Source organism: Bos grunniens, chromosome 11 (genome assembly GCF_055505025.1).
Source record: "Bos grunniens cultivar Pamir isolate PY7600 chromosome 11, Bosgru_T2T1.0, whole genome shotgun sequence".
In the NCBI taxonomy this organism is placed as follows: domain Eukaryota; kingdom Metazoa; phylum Chordata; class Mammalia; order Artiodactyla; family Bovidae; genus Bos; species Bos grunniens.
The window spans coordinates 58,428,432-58,452,113 of NC_141175.1; the positions used below are offsets into that span (position 1 = coordinate 58,428,432).

The 23,682-nt window shown below is 41.4% G+C and overlaps 1 protein-coding gene across 1 annotated transcript in view; it reads left to right on the forward strand.

Annotated features, from left to right (window-relative positions):
- USP39 (ubiquitin specific peptidase 39) overlaps positions 1-23,682 on the forward strand; it is a 36,540-nt gene that overhangs the window by 5,571 nt on the left and 7,287 nt on the right. Inside the window, exons 3-10 of the mRNA XM_086326500.1 lie at positions 2,130-2,224; positions 3,629-3,765; positions 5,577-5,729; positions 10,654-10,879; positions 12,208-12,285; positions 13,280-13,347; positions 14,227-14,415; positions 21,706-21,848. Of these exons, the coding sequence (XP_086182626.1) occupies positions 2,130-2,224; positions 3,629-3,765; positions 5,577-5,729; positions 10,654-10,879; positions 12,208-12,285; positions 13,280-13,347; positions 14,227-14,415; positions 21,706-21,848 (1,089 nt within the window). The remainder of the gene's footprint in view (positions 1-2,129; positions 2,225-3,628; positions 3,766-5,576; positions 5,730-10,653; positions 10,880-12,207; positions 12,286-13,279; positions 13,348-14,226; positions 14,416-21,705; positions 21,849-23,682) is intronic.

The following is a 23,682-nucleotide window of genomic DNA, read 5'->3' on the forward strand; positions in this document are numbered from 1 at the left end:
GCAGCCATGAAATTAAAAGACGCTTACTCCTTGGAAGGAAAGTTATGACCAACCTAGATAGCATATTAAAAAGCAGAGATATTACTTTGCCAACAAAGGTCCGTCTAGTCAAGGCTATGGTTTTTCCAGTGGTCATGTATGGATGTGAGAAGTGGATGTGAAGAAAGCTGAGTGCCGAAGAACTGATGCTTTTGAACTGTTGGAGAAGACTCTTGAGAATCCCTTGGCTGCAAGGAGATCCAACTGGTCCATTCTAAAGGAGACCAGTCCTGGGTGTTCATGGGAAGGACTGATGTTGGAGCTGAAACTCTAATACTTTGGTCACCTCATGTGAAGAGTTCACTCATTGGAAAAGACCCTGATGCTGGGAAGGATTGGGGGCAGGAGGAGTAGGGGACGACAGAGGATGATATGGTTGGATGGCATCACTGACTCGACGCACATGAGTTTGAGTGAATTCCAGGAGTTGGTGATGGACAGGGAGGCCTGGCGTGCTGCCATTCATGGGGTTGCAAAGAGTCGGACACGACTGAGCAACTGAACTGAACTGAACAGTATGTGCTAGGGCTTACCAGGTGGCTCAGTGGATAAAGAATCTTCCTGCCAGTGCAGGAGATGCAGGAGACTTGGGTTCAATCCCTGGATTAGGAAGATCTCCTGGTGGAGGAAATGGCAACCCACTCCAATATTCTTGCCTGGGAAATCCCACCGACAGAGGAGCCTGGAGTCGCAGAATCTGACATCACTGAGCACGCACACACATGATGTGCTAGGTACTGCTCTTGATGCCTGGGATTCAGGAAAGGAAAAACAGACAAAGACATGTCCTAAAGCACAGGTGGTCATCTCATCCCAATGCATTCTTTGGTCCCCCAGATCATTATAGGATGGTTTTTTCACTTATGCTCTAGTGTAGCCTTGACTACTAGACTGTTTTTGCAACATTGGAATTGCTCTTTGCAACAGTGGAATTGTCCATGTGGTAGGCACAAACCACTTGTGGCTGTTGAGCACTTGAAATGTGGCTTGAGGAACTGAATTTTAAATTTTATTTTATTTATTTATTTATTTATTTTTTTTTTAGTTCTACCAGTTTATTGCTACCAACCCGTGACCCTCCACCCTCATGCACACATGCTCAGTCATGTAACCCCATGGACTGCAGCCTGCCAGGCTCCTCTGTCCATGGACTTTTCCAGGCAAGAATACTGGAGTGGGTTGCCATTTCCTTCTCCATAAATTTTATTTTAATTATTTTACATCAATAGCTGTGTGTGGCTAGTGGCCCCTTTAGTGGGCAGTGCAGCTTTCCAGGGACCATTAACGATTAATTAGAGTTGATGCTTGAGAAGGAAAACCCTTGCCACCTGTGGATTTAGTAGAGGTAACTTTTTTTAAATCACTTAACTTGCCTGGTACTCACCGTGACTTTGCACTTGAACAGATCTTTTTGTAGGTATTCCTCTAAAATTCTTCAGGCTTCTGACTTTTTTTAATGGACAAAAATAAAATTTTCTTTTATGAAAGGGGTTATTCACTCTTTTTGTGTCCTTTATTTTATGCCTTTTACTTTGGAATGTTGTTGGTGTCCTGTTACTTTAGTCCTACTTGTGGCTTTTCCTCCAGAGAAAGTAATGGGAGATTCTCAACTGGTTGTGGATACTCGAAGAGGGTCATTGGTAGAGATACCTTTGCACTACTCTGGGGGTTGGTGGGTTGGGGCACTATATTAAATGTCTAGGTGAAATTGTTAGTTGCTCAGTTGTGTCTGACTCTTTGCTACCCCATGGACTGTAGCCCACTAGCTTCTCTGTCTATGGAATTCTCCAGGCAAGAATACTGGAGTGGGTAGCCATTCCCTTCTCCAGGGAATCTTTCCAATCCAGGGATTGAACCCCGGTCTCTTGCACTGCAGGCAGATTCTTTACCATCTGAGCCGCTAGGAAAGCCCGAATGTCTAAGTAAGGAAGAGTTAACGTTCCCCACAATTTGCATGTGATTGTTGACCTGTTCTTGGAAGGATGCTGCATGATGCTGGGGAGCATGGAGCCAGCGGTGCTGCTTTACTCAGGTGCTTACCTGGGCAGCCATCACCGTTAACTGTTTCTGTTTTGTTTTCATCCTCTTAGGAGTGTGCTGGACTTCGACTTTGAGAAATTGTGTTCCATCTCCCTCTCCCACATCAATGCATATGCTTGTCTGGTGTGTGGCAAGTACTTTCAAGGTAAATAAATATTTTGTATTGTGTTTTCAGCACTAGCCACAGGTCTGTGGGTTTTTGTTGTTGTGTTTTTTTTTTTTTTAAGAGAGTAAGTTGCTGTTAAGAGTCATGTCTAATAAACTTTTATCTTTGTTCCCAGGAAATTGGAATACTCTTAGAAAATCCATAGGAGGTTCTCTATTTATCAGAATCTGAACACATGTGAAAGGGAGAAAGATCTCACCACATGTGAGACTGTGTGGGAAATCTCAGAAGCTCTAGTTTTATTATTATTTTTTTAAGGTGGTGGCTTTCTCTGCCTAATGCTGGTTGTCGCCAGTGAAGGAGCACAGGCAGGACCACTGAAGCCCTGCTGTCTCCAGCCCCACTGCCTCTGGCCCTGCTGCTATTTATTTAACTTTTCTGTTTGGTTGTTTGGCCTGTGAACCGACTGCGGGGAAGAGCTCTGGGATTGGCTGGCCCCTGGTGCTGACTGGCTCTGGGTTTTTGAATCTCTGATATTTTTCTATACTCAGTGTCTTTTTCTGAGAATCCTTTTACTGTCAGGAATTTTTTCATTCTGTCCTTTTCTGAAAATTAACTGTATTCAGTTTATTCAGACCAAGCTAGTGCTATTTGCACAGTATAGTGGTGGATTTAGAAGAAATGTAAAGTACATTCCTTGCTCTTATAAGGATCTTATAAATAGTCAAGGGTAACACATAAAACAATCAACAAACTCTCTTAAGACCATAAAGATTACTGCTGGCCCATGTGGCACTGAGTATAAATAAATAAGGACAATAGGAGTTGAAATATGCAAAGATCACTGTTAGCTGGAATGTTTGTGTCAAGTTCATGAAGGAGGTGAAGGAGGAACTTGTTCTCTGTATGCAGGATATACAGAGTTTGAATGGGTAAAGGGTGAAATATTCTAGAAAGGAGTGGTAACATGAACAAAGGTTACGTAGATATGAGATTGTCATGAATGTGGGCAGCTGGAAAATTAGGACTAAGTGATGATGGGGACACGTACATATGTGTATGTACGTGTATTATTTATAATATATACATGCATATCCCTAGTTTCTGATAGCACATGAAACTAGCTTGTATACATACACACATACATACTCACATATATACGTACACATATGCACATACAGATACCCACACGTTTTCCATATTTGTGTATATGAAATTAGTCCCCCTATGTTTTATGCTATCTAGAGAATAAAGTGCTGTTCTTTCTTGCTAACTTGTATGATGAGAGGAGTTCATGCGGAGATGAATTTTCAGGAATGGTTTAGTACTTTGCTTTTGCTGATATTAACATGTTCTGATACAAAATGAAGAAGGGAAAATTATACATGATCTGTGTGCTTCTGGAGTTTATGCTTCTCTCACAGCGTTTCCTCCTTCCTGCAGGCCGGGGTTTGAAGTCTCATGCCTACATTCACAGTGTCCAGTTTAGTCACCATGTCTTCCTCAACCTCCACACCCTCAAGTTTTACTGCCTCCCTGACAACTATGAGATCATTGATTCCTCACTAGAGGACATCACGGTGCGTGTCCAAGAGGGTTGGTTTGGAACTAGTTCTCCTGGGAGCTACCCCAGGGCTCCTGGGGGTCTTCCCTACTGAAGGTCAGGAAAGAGTCTCAGTCCTTTGGACTTGGAGAATCTCCTTTCCCTCTGGGAGGAACCAGGGAAACTGAAGAAAGAGGTCACGTGTGCTCAGTCTCATAGTCGTATCCAACTCTCTGGGACCCCATGGACTGCAGCCCACCAGGCTCCTCTGTCCATGGGGTTATCCAGGCAGGAATACTGGAGTGGGTTGCCATTTCCTCCTCCAGGGGATCTTCCTGACCCAGGGCTCAATCCTACTTCTTCTGCATTAGCAGGCAGATTCTTGACCACTGAGCCGCCTGGGTAGCCCCACAATTCGTAGTCATGGCCCATGGTCTGCAGCTTAGCTATTGTTTCTGTTTTTAGTTAGGACTGAAGAAATAGGGCTCCTTTGTAATTGGGGTGAAAGCATTTTTATGAAATAAATTACCCTTCCACACTTTGGTGTAGTGATGTGAATTGAGCCTGGGGTAGCCAGGTTTAGGACAGAGATTTATACCAGCTCACAGCTCCTTTTGGACTTTCCAGGTGGCCCTAGTGGTAAAGAACCTGCCTGCCTATGCAGAAGACTAAGAGACACGGATTTGATCCCTGGGTGGGGAAGATTCCATGGAGAAGGGCATAGCAATCCATTCCAGTATTCTTGCCTGGAGAATCCCCATGGACAGAGGAGCCTGGTGGACTATAGTCCATAGAGTCGCAAAGAGTTGGACACAACTGAAGTGACTTAGCACACATGCACGGCTCCTTTTGACATGATGTGGCCAAAATGGCCAGCATGTTCCACCTGCAGGCTCCGATTTGTGCCTTATGCCAGGAGTCCCTGCACTTAAGTGGGGAGCCTGGGAAGTCCTCTTGGGCTTTGATTACTGTTGGAACTGTTGATTATTGTTTTCCTTTTCAGCAAGTGGCTGCATGTTCAGTAGAGTGAAATGTTCTATTTAAGGAAAGCTTGGTGTTCAGAGTGTTTGAAACACTACTTACCCCACTTCCATAAGTTTCATAGTCCTCTTAAAATTGAAGTTTTAAGTGGTTATGCACAGAGGGAGAAACTGAAAGGAATTCAAGCTTTTTTTTTAAATTCAAGCTTTCACAGTGAGTCAATGGTGACTTCCCTGGTGGTCCAGTGGTTAAGACTATGCCTTCCAATGCAGAGGATGCACGTTCGATCCCTGGTCTGGGAGCTGGGATCCCACATGCCTCGCAGCCAAAAAACCAAAACGTAAAATAGAAACAAAGTGAGTCAGTGGTGCCCTCTGACCAGCCTGTGACCTACTGACCCTCATAGCTGTAGGACTGGGAAGGGTCTGATCCTGCCCCTCCAGTCACAGGGAATCACAGCATTGCAGACCTCCACAGAGAGGGAGAACGACATTCCTGCTTACGCAGCAGCCCACGTGCTGACCCTGCGTGAGCTCCTACCTGGGACTCAGACTCGTGCCGCCTGCAGACTTGAGTATCCTGCAGTTTCTCACTGTTGTTTGTTATGGGGTTGGCCAGACATGCTCTCTAAGGGAAGGCCTGGGACTCGGTGATTTTGGGTTTTTGATAATCACCTGTTTATAGATGAGCAGTGTGTAGTGGGCCTGTTCCATGTCACCTCCGTCCTTAGCCCTACTGTTGGGAACTCTTTGGGTGGCTGTTTATGGTAAAGTATTTTTTGCTTTTGCAAAAATTGCTGTTGCAAATATGTCTTGTCAGCTCTATAGATTGTCCTGAAACAACTTGGAATTTTCTTTTGTTTTGCAGTATGTGTTGAAGCCCACTTTCACAAAGCAGCAGATTGCTAACTTGGACAAGCAAGCCAAGTTATCCCGGGCATATGATGGCACCACTTACCTGCCAGGTATCGTGGGCCTGAATAACATAAAGGCCAATGACTACGCCAACGCCGTCCTTCAGGTAGGGTAGGATGGGATGGGAACTGTGCGGGAGGGGGCAACCCAGGAATACTGAAGGTCAGCCAGGAAATGACTGCTTTCTGGTGGAGTCTAGTGGTCCTCAGATCCTGATTCTTTGCTGGAAACTCTGCTGGCCTATTTGTTCTGCACCAAGCAGAACACTCCTGTGTCTGCTTGAGGGCTGCTGGTAAATGGTGGGCCTGTTTCAGCCTCTGCAGTGTACAGGGAGTGGAATCTGCATGTAGCCTGGAGGACCCAAAAAGAGGCACATGTGCTAGGTGATGCTTTTCTTCCATGGTGTAGATGTTCACTGTGTTGGCTCTGAGGTGTCTGTCCTGCCCCTGTGTATAAACCCTGAAATGAGAAAAGCAGAAAGCCAAAGTTGTCCTGTTTGCAATTAAGTTTTGCTTTAAAAAAAAATTACATGAGTAATAGTGTACATTGTAGAAAATATTGATAAGCGTAAATAAGAAAATTAACAGTAATTCTGCTTCACTCAAAAAAAAATGATTACTATAAACAAATTGCGGAGAGTGGGGAAGAAAGATACAGAAAGTGTAACAGGAGAACTTTATTCCTTTCCCTAGTGCTCTGCCCTGGGATAGTTAACAGTATAGAAAGCTCCAGAACTATTCTAAACACACACACGCACACTCACACGCACACACAGGCATAATGTCATGTGGCAATATTATGGTTTATTTTGTTATTCCTCAATTGATAGATAAAATTTCACTTGTCTCAGGGTTTTTTGTTACCAGTGTTGCAGTGTGTATCCATCTTGCACTTTTTGTGACCCTCTTATATTTTGTTTTATTTCTTTTCTAGACTTTTCAAATACTTGGATTTTTAATCTAGAAAGTAACATAGTATATGTGTATATCTTTGTATATATTTTAACTTAAAAGCCTATTGTGAGATCAATAAATGTTCTTGTGCAGCATCCTTAATGATTACACGTCATTCTGTTTTGTTGAATTTGATTCATTCAACCTTCACTTCTTGTATTAATGCACTGTGAGCCTTGATTCTAGGCTATAGGGGAGTTGTTGTGGTTTATGAACCCACCAGCCACAGAAAAGGCTGCTGTTTTTTTTTTTTTTAATTGAAGTGATGAAAGTGAAAGTGGAGAGTGAAAAAGTTGGCTTAAAGCTCAACATTCAGAAAACGAAGATCACGGCATCCGGTCCCACCACTTCATGGGAAATAGATGGGGAAACAGTGGAAACAGTGTCAGACTTTATTTTTCTGGGCTCCAAAATCATTACAGATGGTGACTGCAGCCATGAAATTAAAAGACGCTTACTCCTTGGAAGCAAAGTTATGACCAACTTAGATAGCATATCCAAAAGCAGAGACATTACTTTGCCAGCAAAGGTTCATCTAGTCAAGGCTATGGTTTTTCCTGTGGTCATGTATGGATGTGAGAGTTGGACTGTGAAGAAGGCTGAGCACCAAAGAATTGACACTTTTGAACTGTGGTGCTGGAGAAGACTCTTGAGAGTCCCTTGGACTGCAAGGAGAGCCAACCAGTCCATTCTGAAGGAGATCAGCCCTGGGATTTCTTTGGAAGGCATGATGCTAAAGCTGAAACTCCAGTACTTTGGCCACCTCATGCGAAGAGTTGACTCATTGGAAAAGACTCTGATGCTGGGAGGGATTGGGGGCAGGAGGAGAAGGGGACGACAGAGGATGAGATGGCTGGATGGCATCACTGACTCGATGGACGTGAGTCTGAGTGAACTCCGGGAGTTGGTGATGGACAGGGAGGCCTGGTGTGCTGCGATTCATGGGGTCGCAAAGAGTCGGACACGACTGAGCGACTGATCTGATCTGATCTGATAGTTGACTTACAGTGTTGTGTTAGTTTCTGATAAACAGCAAAGTGAATTAGTTATAGATATGTATTTTCCTCTTCATATTCTTTTCTCTTATGATTTACTATAGGATATTGAATATAGTTCCCTGTGCTATACAATAGGACCTTGTTGTTTATTTTATATATAGTAATTTTTATTTGCTAATCCAAAATTTCTAATTTATCCCTTTTGGTAACCATAAATTTATTTTCTGTGTCAGTGAATCTGTTTCATAGATAAATTGTGTTGTGTATTAGATTCCACATGTAAGTGATGTCATATGGTATTATTCTCTTTCTGGCTTTACTTAGTATGATAATCTCTAGGTCCATCCATGCTGCTGCAAATGGCATTGTTTCATTCTTTTTTTTTTTTTAAACGGCTGAGTAGTATTCTGTGTATGTGTCACATCTTTATTCATCTGTCAATGAACATTCAGGTTGTTTCCGTATCTTGGCTATTGTATATAGTGCTTTCATGTATATTAGGTGCATGTATGCCCAGGAGTGGAGTTGCTGGATCTTATGGTAACTCTGTTTTTAGATTTTTCAGGAACCTTCATGCTGTTCTCCTTAGTCGCTACACCAGTTTATTGATACATTCCTACCAGCAGTGTAGGAGGATTTCCAAAGGGGTGTTGCATTGTCACTGTTACCGTTAAAAAAAGTTCTTCCATTTTGATAGGTATCTCCATCTTAACTTACTTTTAAAAATTCATTTCTAAAGTTGATTCTTATATTTTCTCATGAGTTGTGGGCCTTATGTGCTCATCTTTCTATTAGTGTTACACTATATTGAGTTTTAAAAGTATGTATATATTTATATGTATATGTGTGTGTGTTGCACGTATTCTAGTTCTCATTTGGTTGGCCTTTAAACTTTGTGTATGGTGTTTTTGCATAAAGAATTGGGTAAAACATTGCAAAAACATATCTCTGAGTTTTGCTGTCTGCCGTTTGTGTCATGCCTGGTCCCTTGTTGTTTGGTTGCTAAGTTGTGTCCCACTCCTTGTGACCCCATGAACTGCAGCACGCCAGGCTTCCCTGTCCTTCACCATCTCCCGGAGCTTGCTCAAACATGCCCATTGAGTCGGTGATGCCATCCGATCGTCTCGTCCTCTGTTGTCCACTTCTCTTCCTACCTTCTATCTTTCCCAGCATCAGGGTCTTTTCCAGTGAGTTGGCTCTTTGCATCAGGTGGCCAGAGTACTGTAGCTTTAGCTTTAGCATCAGTCCTTCCAATGAATATTCACGGTTGATTTCCTTTAGGATGGACTGGTTGAATCTCCTTACAGTCACTCTCAGAAGTCTTCTCCAGTACTGCAGTTTGAAAGCATCAGTTCTTCGGCGCTCAGCCTTCTTTATGGTCCAACTCTCACATCCATACATGACTACTGGAAAAAAATCATAGCTATGACTATACAGACCTTTGTCAGCAAAGTGATATCTCTGCTTTTTAATACGCTGTCTAGGTCTGTCATAGCTTTTCTTCCAAGGTGCGAGTGTCTTTTAATTTCATGGCTGTAGTCACCCTCTGCAGTGATTTTGGAGCCCAAGAAAATAAAGTCTTTCACTGTTTTCAGTGTTTCCTCATCTATATGCCATGTAGTATTTGGACCAGATTCCATGATCTTAGTATTTGAATGTTTCTGGTCCCTGGAAAGGTTGAATTCTTAGATGGAGAGAGATTTTGCTGACTTTGCCTCTTCCAGTCTCTCATGGCTTTGTGAAGACTGTTTGAGGACAGATAGGGTTTTGAATACAATCAGGGAAGTTGTGACTTTGTGATGGGTTTTAGCCCCCATAGGAAGTTCTTTTTATTTATACATGTAAGTAGATGAACAAATCCTCTGTGATGTTTCCACTAAAATGTTACTGAATGGACCAAGTACTCCACAGAGGCTGATTAATTTCTTTCTGAGGACACCTGCTATTTGTCTTGTCACTGAAGTCAGGGAGCAACCTCTCTCCACAGTGGGGCATGGATAACAGAGCTAGGATAAACTTTATCCACATGCTTTTCCTTTTGAGAGTAACTCGCAGCAGGAAGGGCTTTCCTTGTGGCTCAGCTGGTAAAGAATCCGCCTGCTATGCAGGAGACCTGGGTTCAATCCCTGGGTTGGGAAGATCCCCTAGAGAAGGGAAAAGATACCCATTCCAGTATTCTGGCCTGGAGAATTCCATGGACTACAGTCCATGGGGTCGCAAGGAGTTGGACACGACTGAGCAACTTTTACTTTCAGTATCTCAGCAGGAAATCCTTGTTTCTTTAGCTGAGCTAAACTTGTAGGCTTTCAGGCCGTTGCTTCAGTCATGTCCAACTCTTTGCTACCACATGGACTGTAGTCTGCCAGGCTCCTCTGTCTATGGGATGCTCCAAGCAAGAATACCAGAGTGGGTTACCATTCCTTCTCCATGGTATCCTCCTGACCCAGGGATTGAACCTGCATCTCCTGGGTTGCAGGCAAATTCTTTACTACTTGAGCCATCAGGGAAGCCCCAAACTTGTAGAGGCTTTCCTGGTCACCTCTATCATTATCCTGAGTTGCCCCCTGAATTGTTTTCCCCAGAGATGCCTGGGTTTATATATTTAGCAGCATCTTTCCTTACTCCTTGCTAAAGGGATTACCTTGTCAAAGAAAGTTGTGCACATGGTAAGCACAGCACTGATGAGGATTCATGACCCTATCAGAAAAGACCTGAGACTGTATTTATTTAGGGTCTGTTCTGTGGTCTCCTTCCCAGTTTCATATATCACACTAATAAGCATATGTTTCTTCCTGAACTAACATGGTAGGTCTTTATCTTTTTGCTTAATGAGATAAAATTGATTTCTATTCTCTTAAAGTCTTTGACTATTTCCATCATAACAGAGTACATTCATTTTTATATACAGTTGTATGGCTTTATTACCACACTCTTAATAACCACATGCGGGAAAGACACCTTTACTTCTGATTCTTTAAGGTGTAACAGTTTTTAGAAGAGCTTAAGTAGATGAGCCTGAGTCCCAGGGGTCCAGCAGAAGGGCTGTGGATTAATCGGAATCGGAATGTTTGATTTCCAGGCTCTGTCTAACGTTCCTCCTCTCCGGAACTACTTCCTGGAAGAAGACAATTATAAGAACATCAAACGTCCTCCAGGGGATATCATGTTCTTGTTGGTCCAGCGTTTCGGAGAGCTGATGAGAAAACTCTGGAACCCTCGCAATTTCAAAGCACATGTCTCTCCCCATGAGATGCTGCAGGCTGTTGTCCTCTGTAGCAAGAAGACTTTTCAGATCACGAAACAGGGTAAGGAAGGAGTAATTCGTGTCTTCTGACTTTTGGGCAATAGCACTAGTCTGGTGGGCACATTTACTTCTGCTTTGCAGTGAACTCTGCAGTAGCTGGAGCGAGTGTCCAGTGCATAGCGTGTTCAGGTGTCTCAGTCGTCCTTCATCAGCCTGCCCTGCCCAGAGTCCCAGGCGTGGTCAGCTGGATAGGCAGTCTGTCTGATTTGCTAAACTAAACTACGACTTGGGAAAACCAGGAGGCTGGAAAAGGCACCAACCATTATTAAGTGCCTGCCACTTTTGCTTCTCATTTTGTCATGTCGCAGACTGTTCTATTCTGACTATTTTTATCCCTCCAAACCCAGTGATTTATTGCCACATGAGTAGCTCATAGTAGCTCATAGGATGTGATATGATACTCTCTAGTTTCCAGGTCAGTTGATTGACTATTCACTCATGGTGCTAGGTTTTAATGCTGCAGGGTTAAAAAACACAGTTTTTTCATTCCAGGCACTCCTGTTCTAGTAGGGAAGACAGTTCTGTAGAAAGATGATTACATGTGTTAAGTGCTGTGAGCAGAAGCACAGCATGCTGTGGGAACACATGCGAGGTGAGCTGAGATTCAGAGAGAAGGAAAAGACACCTGAGTTTTAGGTAGCGGGGAGACACGGTGGGGGTGGACATTCCAGGCAGAGAGGACACTGGACAGGAGCATGGAGGTGCCTGGCACAGAGAGAGGACTGCTTGTAGCTGGACCTTTGGATCCAACAGTGAGTGCTGAGATGGACCAAGTGGTTGGGTTTATTTCCCACTGCTATAAGGAACTTGGATTACATCCTGATAACAGCGGGGACGCAGTGAAGGCCCTTAAGTGAAGATACGCTGTCACATGTTTGTCTTAAAACATTCTTGTTGAGGAGTGACTTAGAAATTCAGTAATGGCTATTATTTTTATTTTAATATTTTGACTGAGCTGTGTGGCTTTCAGGATTTCAGTTACCTGACCAGGGTTGGAACCCGGTCCATGGCAGTGAACATGCCAATTCCTAACCACTGGCCCCCAGGGAACTCCCAGTAATGATTTTTGATGGGTGATGAGACTCAGGGTTGGAATAGAGCTGATAAGTGAAGATTCTGGTTGAGCCAGATTGTCTAGGGGGTGAGTAATGTCAGAAGACTAAGATCTTGGCCTTGAGGAGTGTCAGTGTGTAGTGGCCAGATAGAGGAGGTTGCCCACAGGATGGGATGGCTGGAGAGGAGGGAGGAAAACTGAGAATGTGGAGTCATGCCAACCAGCGTGTGGTTTGGACTTTCATTCAGTCTGATGTCCCACCTCTCCTTTTCCAGGGGATGGAGTTGATTTTCTGTCCTGGTTTTTGAATGCTCTACACTCAGCTCTGGGGGGCACAAAGAAGAAAAAAAAGAGTAAGTTGTGTTATTTTATGACGGAGAGCACTTTTTTGTTTGCTTCCTTTTGGAAACACTTTGCAACTTTTCATCCTTTCTTCTTACCTGTGTATTTTTTGTGTTAGGGTACAGTCTCTGTACACATGGGCTAAATCTTGTTCCTGAATAGTTTCCTTTCCATTTTTCTTTATTAGAGCATGCTTGTATATAATGGTATTTTTAATAAGTAGAAATGGATATGATTGTGCTCTAGAAATCCTGACCTAGTTTCAAACTGAGGGGCTGGGCAATGTGTTGTAGACATGCTGGTGGGCTGGTGGTAGCCGAGTGAAGACTTAGTGGATAGTCCTTAGGCCTGGCTGCTTCTTCGGAATAACAGACTAAAAGCTAGTTTATAGAGGCTCAGACCTCGAGTCCCTGTGTTCTTAGCATCCAGGTTGGCTTAGCAGTAGTTGGACATTTTTCATGAATGCCTTAAATAACTTAGCTTAGAGACTGCTGAACCAGGTAAGTTGTTTTGGAGACCTAACGCAGTTTTCTTCTCTCTGTGTTCTGATGGTGTTGGTTTCTTGATGTGGGATTGTGGCCTGATGCTCTTTTTACCAGGTGGCCCTGCCCCCTCTTTAGGTGTCTTCAGTCTGTCCGCCCCATCCATCTTGGGGAGAAGAAAGACATAGAATAATTGTTAAAAAAATATTCATTTATTTGGCTGCACTAGGTCTCAGTTGCGTGTGGCATAAAACTCTTAGTTTTGCTGTGTGAGATCTAGTTTCCTGACCCAGATCAAACCAAGGCCCCTACATTGGGAGCACAGAGTCGTAGAAATCCTCTAGAGTAATTATTTACACAAATAAGTAAAAAGGTATAATTTGGTGGTATATGTCTGTTTTTAAGTGAGAGCTTTGGGTCTTATGCTGGAAGATGCTGATTTATTTTAAAAATGTAGGAGTTAGAACTGAATTTTGGAAATACTTTCAACACAGAAGTTGCATTTTGATTTCTGTTTGTACAGCAATTGTAACTGACGTTTTCCAGGGGTCCATGAGGATCTTCACTAAAAAACTGCCTCATCCTGATCTGGTGAGTGGCTTGGACTGGTTTATATTGCCCGAGAGGATTCAGAGTTGACAAAAAGATGCTTAGATAACTGGAACAGCCTTTTGCTCCAGGAAGAGGTTCTGCAAGGCGCCTGCCAAGTGGCATGTCCCTTAGGTTCCTGTGTACCAGTGTGCTAAGTTTGGGAGGTGGTGGTTGATTGTACAGTTGACCTTCGAACAACACAGTTTTGAGCTGCACTAGTTCACTTATACATGGAATTTTTTCAGTATATAAAAGCACTCTATTTACATTTAGCAGTTGGTTGAGGCTTGATCATCCGTGAAATTTGGTATCCAAGGCAGGTCCTGGAGGCAACCATAGATAAGGAGGGATGACTGATTTCAGTGTTCTGGCCACTAGGTGGTGCTAGTGTGTTTTCCCCTAAAGCTCAGATAAACTTTCTAGATTTCAAATAGTCTGATATTTAAATAATATCTCTATGAAGATGAAAGACCAGTGTTTGCATTAATCTCTAGGAATTCCCAGGTGGCTCAGTGGTAAAGAATCTGCCTGCCAATGCAGGAGACGCAGGAGATGTGGGTTCAGTCCCTGGGTTGGGACGATCCCTAGGAGAAAGAAATGACAACCCACTCCAGTACACTTGCCTGGAAAAATCCCATGGACAGAGGAGCCTGATGGGCTACAGTCCACAGGGTCTCAGAGTCAGACATGACTGAGCACCCACGCATGCAAACAGGTTGTGCAAGTGCCTGTGGAATTGCACAGTCTCTTGGGTACCCCTTCTCCCTTTAATATTAAATGAAGTAAATATAAGCGTCCCTGAAACCTCATTTCTTTCCAGCTGTGGTATTCTATTTTGCTCACACTCCTTCCCTCCTTTTCCTTCTTCCTCACTTCCAGCCAGCGGAAGAGAAAGAGCAGCTGCTGCATAATGACGAGTACCAGGAGACGATGGTGGAGTCCACATTTATGTACCTGACACTGGACCTTCCTACTGCCCCCCTGTACAAGGACGAGAAGGAGCAGCTCATTATCCCCCAGGTGCCTCTCTTCAACATCCTGGCCAAGTTCAACGGCATCACTGAGAAGGTGACCCATTTGCACACCTGCCCTGCTCATAATCCTTTGTCTCTCTTCCTCTCTCTTTTTTTAATATATCATTTTATGAGGGGTGAGGTTGTGCTGGGTCTTTGTCGCTGCCTGTGAGCTTTCTCTAGTTGTGGTGAGTGGGGGCTGTTGTCTTGTTGCGTTGAGTGGGCTTCTCATTGTGGTGGCTTCTCTTGTGGAGCACAGACTCTAGACGTATGGACTTCAATAGTTGTGGCTTGTGGCTCTTAGTTGCCCTATGGCATGTGGAATCTTTCCAGATCAGGGATCAAACCCGTGTCTCCTGCATTGGCAGGTGGATTCTTGACTACCATGAAAGTCCAACCTTTTCACTTTGACGTTTTTCTTTTTATACTTGAAAATCGCCACATGTGTGTAATGCTATTTTAAAGTGTGTGGTGTTTATTGAGCCTCCCAGACTTTCTGCTGTTTTACCCTCAACTCAACTTGAGTTGAAAGTGTAGTAAAAGTGTTAGTTGTTCAGTCATTTCTTACTCTTTGTGCCCCCATAGACTGAGGCCCACCAGGCTCCTCAGTCCATGGGATTTCCCAGGCGAAAATGCTGGACTGGGTTGCCATTTCCCTCTCCAAGGGATCTTCCTAACCCAGGGATCAATCCGAGGTCTCCTGCACTGCAGGTTGATTCTTTACCTGGGAGCTTCCCTGGTGGCTCAGCTGGTAAAGAATCCACCTGCCAAAATAAGAGATGCAAGAGATGTGAGTTTGATCCTTGGGTTGGGAAGATCCCCTGGAGAAGGAAATGGCAACCCACTCTAGTATTCTTTCCTGGAAAATTCCATGGATAGAGGAGCTTGGCAGGCTACAGTCCATGGGGTCATGAAGAGTCAGACATGATTGAGCAACTAACACTTTCACACTTCAACTTGAATTAAAGTGCCTCTGGGTAGTATGGAGAAAGGACAGGGTATTTAGGAGAGTAGAAACTCACAAAGGTATGAAAAACTCCTATCTTTTAAAAAATATAATGTAGATATTAAAGCAGAAGAAAAACACTAAAATATAAATAAAATGAAAAAATGTATTCTTACTATAACATTACCTTTCATCAAGTTGAAAGTTTCTTTTTATCTGCAGAGTTAACTGTTTCTTGGTTTAATTCCTTTCTTCATCGTAGATAAATTTAATCCTTTTTCGTTCTTTTAAACTTAAACTTTTTTTTTTTTTACCTCAATGCCTCATTCTGAACCCTTTTCCCTCTCTTTTTTAGACTCATTTCATTTGGGGAAGGTGAAAGACCTTAGGGCTTATCTAAATCTGTTTATTTTATTTGGCTTTATTTTATACCAATTTTACGTGACAGAGCTGGGGATCTAAAGTCAGATTTTTCTCTGACTTTTTCAACTATACCACATGGTCTCTATTATTACTGTTTGTTCACATATAAGCAATATTGAGATTCCTGTGGACCCTCAGTATTGGTTTACGTTTATTGTTATGATAGTATTACTTAAATCAGTGTAAACATCAATGTTGGTATACACTTTTCATACCTATAGCTTTTAAGGAAAGTACTAAATTATAACTAACTTTTATGTAAACAAAACTTTGAAATCAATAAAACTGGTTAATAGCACTATTGTTATGTGGGTTTAGCTAAAACCTTGCTGTGTGAGGACCGTACTGATGTCCAGTGTAATTCCTCCCCTCCCTCCACCCCATGCTCCCAGTGTTCCCTTGTAAATTTCAGAGAAACCTTTTCATGTTAGGTTATGGTGGTATTTAAGTGTTAACTCTGTCCTTCACTACTCTGAGATAATTAAAAATAGTGCCTCTTGATGCCAGCTTGTACATAGACACAGATGTGGGCAGTGAAATTTCTTGGAGTTTACTTGATTAAGAACATTTCTTTTTTTGGAGTGGGGGGAGGGTTTAGCACAATATTTTATTTCAACCACACAGAGATGAGTTACTTCCTATCACCAAAAAGACATTTATTTCTATAGGGCTTATACCTATAGATGATGAGAAATTTACCAGAAAGAAGGTGTGGCTCTGGTATGTGTACTAGAGATGGAAGGTTTTTATTTCTCCAGTGCTCTCAGATTATTCATCATGTGGCAGGGAACTTAATTGTTTAAAAAGGAACAGTTTTATTGAGATATAATATACAGTAGCATACAATTTGGAGAAGGAAATGGCAACCCACTCCAGTGTTTTGCCTGGAGAATCCCATGTACAGAGAAGCCTGGTAGGCTGCAGTCCATGGGGTCACACAGAGTCGGACACAACTGAAGCGACTTAGCAGCATACAGTTAACCTATTCAAAGTTTACAGTGCAGGTTTTTTTGTTTTGTCTTTTTTTTTTTTTTTTTTGCTTTACTATATTCATAGATATGAGCTACCACAGATCTGGTCAGCTTTAGAATACTTTCATCATTGATTTTTTTTTTTTTTAATTACCCTTTAGTTATCATTTTAACCCCTTTGTGTCCCCCTGCCCTAAACAGCAACTAATCATTTTTGAATGACACTTGATGCTTGCAAATTTTGAAACAAACTTTGAGATCACGGTCAGTCTACAAGTTTTTGTTACGGACATGTTTTCATTTCTCTTGGCTGGATATCGGGGAGTGGAATTGCTGGGTGGTAACTCTTACGTTTAGCCATTTGAAGAACTGTTTTCCAAAGTGACTGCACTGTCTTATATTCCCACCTCCAGTGTACGAGTGTTCCAGTTTCTCTGCATCTTCACTAGCGTTTGTTATTGTTTATCTTCAGGTTTGGGGCATCCTAGTAGGTGTGAAATGGTATCTCATTATGGTTTTAATTTGTATCTCCCTGGTGACTAATTTCATGTGCTTATTTGTATAGCATCTTTGGAGAAATGTTTGTTTAGATCCTTTGTGAATTTAAAAAATTAGTTTATCTTTTTATTATTGAGTTGTAAGATTTCTGTATATAGTCTCAATACCAGTCACTCATCAAATTGTATGATTTGCGAATATTTTTTCCCATTCTGTAGGTTGCATTTTTACTCTCTTGATAGTATCATTAGCAGCATAAAGGTTGTAACTTTGATGAAGTTACTTAGTTTTTCTTTTATAGTGTGGGCTTTTGCTATCATATGTAAGAATCCATTCTTAAATCCCAGGTCATGAAAGGTTACTTCTGTGTTTTGTTCTAAGACTTTCATAGTTTTAGCTTTTACATTTCAGGCCTTTGTTGTTGTTGTTTAGTCCCTAAGTCACGTCCAGCTCTTCTGTGACTCCATGGACTGTAGCCCATCAGGCTCCTCTGTCCATGGGATTTTTCTAGGCAAGAATACTGGAGTGGGTTGCCATTTCATTCTCCAGGGGATCTTCCCAGCCCAGGGATAGAACCCACATCTCCTGCATTGGCAGGTGGATTCTTCACCATCTGAGCCACCAAGAAAGTTCCATTGATTGGGGGATTTTTGCAGAAACTAACTAATGCCTGCGGTCAGTAAGTTTATTTTGGTTAGCCTGAGATTAATTCTGTTATTTCACTAACACTTTGTGAGTTATTACATTCAATAGTTACACCTGACACACCTGTAGAATCTTTTAATTGAATTGAAATGTTGTCTTCAGTCCACTCTTCTGTAGAAGCAAAGGAACCCTCTCCAGCACCATGAATTTCATTTACACTTTCTGTATCAGAATCAATGACTAAGGTTTTTTGTCTTTTTGTTGGTCTAATATTCACATCATCTGAATCAGAACTATATTCTGAAGAACTGTCATCTTCTGAGGCACTAGTATATATATCGCTCAGGCAATCAGAGAAAATATCTTCATAAAATTCACTGAAAGATTCTTCTTCACTCAAAATTTCATGATGCATCATTTTTGAAAATTTTTCATTGGAACAAATACCTAACAGAGCAAAATATTAATACTAATGACAATCATAAGTTGTGTAATGAACCCTTCATCGATTTGAAGCTCTAACAACTTCACATGGTGGTATTTATTGTATCACTCTCTAGAAACATACTGATATGGCTCGTGGGCTCAATAGTGTATTAAGTTAAATTTTAGTATATGGTGTAAAGTACAAAGTCTAGTTTTATTCTTTTGCATATGGCTGTCTAGTTGTCTTAGCACTGTTTGTTGACAAGACAATTCTTTTCGCATTGAATGGTCTTGGCATCCTTGTTGAAAAATCATTTGACCATATACACATGGGTTTATTTTTGGAGTCTCAATTCTGTTCCATTGATGTATATGTCTAGAACACAGTCTTGGTTATTACTACTTTGTAGTTAGTTCTGAAATTATAAACTGAACTTTCCAACTTTATTCTTTTACAAGATTGTTCTGGTTATTTTAGGTTCCTTGCAGTTTTACAAATTTGAGAATCAGCTTGTGGATTTTTACAAAGAAGCCAATTGATATTCTGACAGGGATTGTGTTGAATCTGTAGATTAGTTTGGGAGTTATTGCCAACTTAATAATAGCAGTCTTCTGATTCATAAACATGGGTTATTTTTCTATTTATTTATCTTCTTTAATTTCCTTCAATAGTGTTTTATAGTTTTTGGAGTATAAGTTTTGAACTATTTTAATATAAATTTTTATTATTTTAATTTTTGGCTGCACTGGGTCTTCGTTGTGGTGTGCAGGCTTCTCATTGCAGTGGCTTCTCTAATTGCAGAGTGCAGGCTCTAAGGCTCGTGGGCTCAGTAGTTGTGGCTCATGGGCTTAGTTGTGATCTTGTGGAATCTTCCTGGACCAGAGATCGAACCCATGACCCCTGCATTGGCAGGCGGATTCTCAATCACTAGACCACCAGGGAAGCCCCCGAAGTTGATTTTTGTAGCCTGCAACCTTGCCAAACTTTTAAAGTGTATTTCTTAAAATTTTCCATATGCAAGATCATATCATCTGCAGACAGAGATAGTTTTACTTCTTCTTCCTTTCTAATCTGGATGCTTCATATTTGTTTAAATGTTATTACCTGATTGCTCTGGCTGGAATCTCTAGTACAGGGTTAAATAGAAGTGGAAAATGGAGATATCCTATCTTGTACCTGATCTTGAGGGATAGAGTCCAGGCTTTTACCGGTAAGTATGATGTTAGCTGTGGATAACATCACATATCTGTTTTTCATAGATACCCTTTATCAGGTTGAGGAAGTTCCTTTCTGTCTCTATTGAGTGTTTTTCTCATGATAAGGTGTCGGATTTTGTCAAATGCTTTTTTGTATCTACAGAGATGATTGTGTGGGTTTCGATTATTGCTATTTGTTGTCTTATTTTGCTATTTATTGCCTTGTTTTCTTATTATTATATGATATGGTATATTATATTAATTGATTTTTGGATGTTAAGCCACCTTTGTATTCCTGAATAAATCATACTTAGTCATGTATAATTGGTATATAATTCTTTGTTGTTGTTTATGTTGGAATTGATTTACTAGTATTTTGTTGAGGAATTTTGCATCCATATTCATAGAAATACTGATATGTAGTTGTGCCTAGTTTTGGTATCAGGGTAATGTTGGCCTCATGAAAGGAGTTGGGAAGTATTCCCTCCTTTTATTTTGGAAAAGTGTTTGAAAAATTGGTGTAATTTCTTTAAATGTTTGGTAGAAAATACCAGTGAAGAAATTTGGGCCTGGGCTTTTCTTCATGGGTAGTTTTTTAACAACTAATTTAATTTCTTGTTGTAGGTTTATTCAGATTGTTTCTTTTCGAGTTTTGGTAGTTTGAGTCTTTCTAGGAATTTATCCATTTCATCTAACTTATCTACTGTTTTAGCATACAGTTGTTTATAGTGTTCCTTTATAATCATTTTTATTTCTGTAAAGTTGCTAGTAATGTTCCCTTTTTCATTTTTGATTCTAGTAATTTGAATTTTTTTTCCTTGTTCAACTAACTAAAGGCTTGTCTTTTCAAAGAAACAGGTTTTGTTGATTTTTCTGAAATGTTTTTCTGCTCTGTGTTTTTTTAACTTGTGGTCTGATTTTTTTTTCTTTTTTTCTGTTTGCTTTAGGTTTAGTTTGCTTTTCCCCCAATGTTTTAAGGTGGAAGGTTATTGATTTGATTTTCAATCTAGGCATTTACAACTAAGTTTACCTCTTGACCACTGCTTTAGCTACATCCCATAAGTTTTTATATGTTGTGTCTTCATTTTTATTCATCTTGAATTCTTTCCTGATTTCCCTTTTTATTTCTTTTTTATTTAACCTATTGCTTGTTAAGGAATGTATTGTTTAATCTCCGTACATTGTGAGTTTTGCACGTTTCCTTCTGTTGCTGACTTCTGTTAATAATGTCACCCCATTGTGCTCAGAGAACATACTCTGTATTGTTTCTGTATTTTGTGTTTGTTGAAGTTTGTTTTACGGGCTGGCATACGGTCTTTGCTGGAGACCATTCCGTGTGCACTTGAGAAGAGTGTACATTATGCTGCTGGCGGTGCAACTTTAGGCCTAATTATAATGTTGCTCAGGTCTTCTGTTTCTTCTGCCTGGTTGTCTGTCCACTGTTGAAAGTGAGATATTCAAGTCCTGAGTGAGGCCTCAGTTAAGTGTTGCTCAACAGACTGTACTTGACCTACGAGTCTTGGGGCCTTGGAGGAGGAAGGAACGTGGAATGTCAGTTGACTGCTCTTCTGGAAAACCCTCAGTGTTAAAGGGCTCCTTGTTGGTCACAGGTGCCTGTTCCATGGTGCATGTGTCTGATGGTCAAATGGTCAGGACATTCTTCTTTATTTTGAATTAAGTGAAACTCTTATTTTTTTTTTTTAGGGGCTTTCCAGGTGGCTCAGTGGTAAAGAATGTGTCTGGCAATGCAGGAAACATGGGTTCGATCCTTGGATCAGGAAGATCCCCTGGAGAAGGATATGGCAGTCCACTCCAGTATTCTTGCCTGGAAAATCGCATGTACAGAGGAGCCTGGTGTGCTATAGTCCCTGGGGTCACAAAGAATCGGATACGATTGAGGGACTAAACAAACAACAACTCATGGTTTTTAAATTCTGAACTTTTAACAAATCCTCTTTTTCACTTGACATTTTTGTTTTCCTTATAGAAACAAAAACCTATATTATATGGTTAGAGTTCAACAGTTTGGTCACGTGCTGGCTGAAACACAGATGAGGTATTTCAGCTTTGGCCAAACAGCTATTCTTAACCCTTGCAGGTGGTTGCTGGGGTCAGGTGTCTTCTGGATTCTATTGGAAGACAAAATTCTATTAAAAAACCCAAGCCAAGCCAAAACAAAACTTGTGTTCCTGCTCTAATGCTCCAACATTAACTTGATCATTTTCTTTTCTCTCTCTAGGAATATAAGACCTACAAGGAGAACTTTCTGAAGCGCTTCCAGCTCACCAAGCTGCCTCCATATCTAATCTTTTGTATTAAGAGATTCACTAAGAACAATTTCTTTGTGGAGAAGAATCCTACTATTGTCAACTTCCCGATTACGTGAGTGTTCCCCTCCCACACTTCCTATTAGGGGTGTGAGCTTGAGTTCCTTTTTTATTTCTTTGTGCCACTCTTAATATTGGACCGTCTTAGTTGGAGATTGTAAGGAACCTACCTACACTATATAAGTTAAGGTTTCTATGGGAAGGATACAAACATTTTAGGGACCTCAAAGATGAATGTTTACTTGGAGGCAATTCCCCTTTTGTCTTCTCTCCTGTTGCCTGCTGGGAATTGTAGTCTTTCAGTATAAGGATGAACAGACGGTAAAAGTAGGACAGGTAGGCTTTTCCTGGCTTTGAAGGTAATCTTGAATAGTTAGTCTGTATGTCTGTCTGCCTATCATTGCATCTTGTGTGCTATGGTTAGTTAAGTGTGGACAGTGGGGATGACTCTAGATTTGCCTTACTCTCTTGGAACTCTACTATCTTATTTCTTCCCTAGATGATAAAGTCTGGAATATGTTCAATTTCTGCCTATTGATGAGAAAGTTATACATTTTGATGTATAGTCTTATTTTTAATTGACCATTCAGTTGTCTTTTTGCAGATATTTATATGTGTTTTTTTTTCAGTGTGTGTCCTTTATTTTTTTTTTATTGGAATATATTTGCTTTACAGTGTTGCATTAGTTTCTGCTGTACAGTGAAGTGAATCAGCCATGTGCATACATATATCCCCTCCCTCTTGGACCTCCCTCTCACATCCCACTCCATCCCCTGCTTTAGGTCATCACAGAGCATGGAGCTGAGCACCCTGTGCTATAGAGCAGCTTCTTACTAGCTGTTTACAAATGGCAGTGTATTTATGTCATCAGTCCTAATCTCCCAGTTCATCCCATCCTCTCCTTCCTCTTCTCCCCCCACGCCCGTGTCCACGTGTCTGCTCTCTGCATCTGCGTCTCTGTTTATGAGTAATTTTTTTTTTTTATGAGTATTTTAATGGGGAATTTGGAGGAGCGGTAGAAGGCTCCTGCAGGACCCTTTTGGGGGTAGACAGTTGGTTTTTAGTTCCCAAGAGAGGAGACCACAGAGAGGCTTGGTGGTGGGGCTGGCAGGAAGAAAGGTGCATCTGTGTGTGGGCGTTTAGATAAGGTAGGAGCCCTAACATGATTTCTTACTGGAAGGATCTGAATGGTTAGAAGATAGGATTACCATGCTGTTTAGCTCAGAAGTGTAGTTATTTTTAAACCTCAGAAAGTAGTTTGGGGCCTGTAATGGGCAAATGGGCATCTCCTTCTCTTGTCTTTCTCCCTCCATCCCCTCCAGTTGCCCAGACTGAGCTGCCAGTGTTTTCCTTTGAAAATAGTACCAATTCTTAATTCTGTGTAGCGTTTAAGAGGGTAGCAGCTTAAAGAAGTCTTGAGTTCTGTGTTGTCCTAGCCAGGTGGCCTTGCGCAGGTCATTTGTATACTCTCTTCTGGATTAAATGAGAGGCCTGGACTAGACGAGCCCTAGGGATCCTTCCAAGTGTAACATTTTATTATTTCTGGTTCCATCATCACCAAGACTCTGAGAACAGTGGTGGATGAGGAGAGAAAACCTTTGTAGTAGTTAGGGTTACAGGAGAATGTCTTTCTCTCTTTTCATGCATTTTTCTTCCTTTTCTTCTCCAATATCTTGTTTATGTGACAAGTAGAATGAAATCTGGGAATATGAAGGCCAGCTGTCTGCTAACTTGAGTAGGATCACAGAGGGGCTTTCTCTGAAAGACGAGGGGTTTTAATTCAGAGCTGGACTTTGGTGAATTGCTGCAGTCACCAGTCTGTTCCTGGAAGGAAGGAGCCCTCTTTACTCTAGGGCAGCTCCCAAGGCAGGACTGTGTGTTGATGGTAG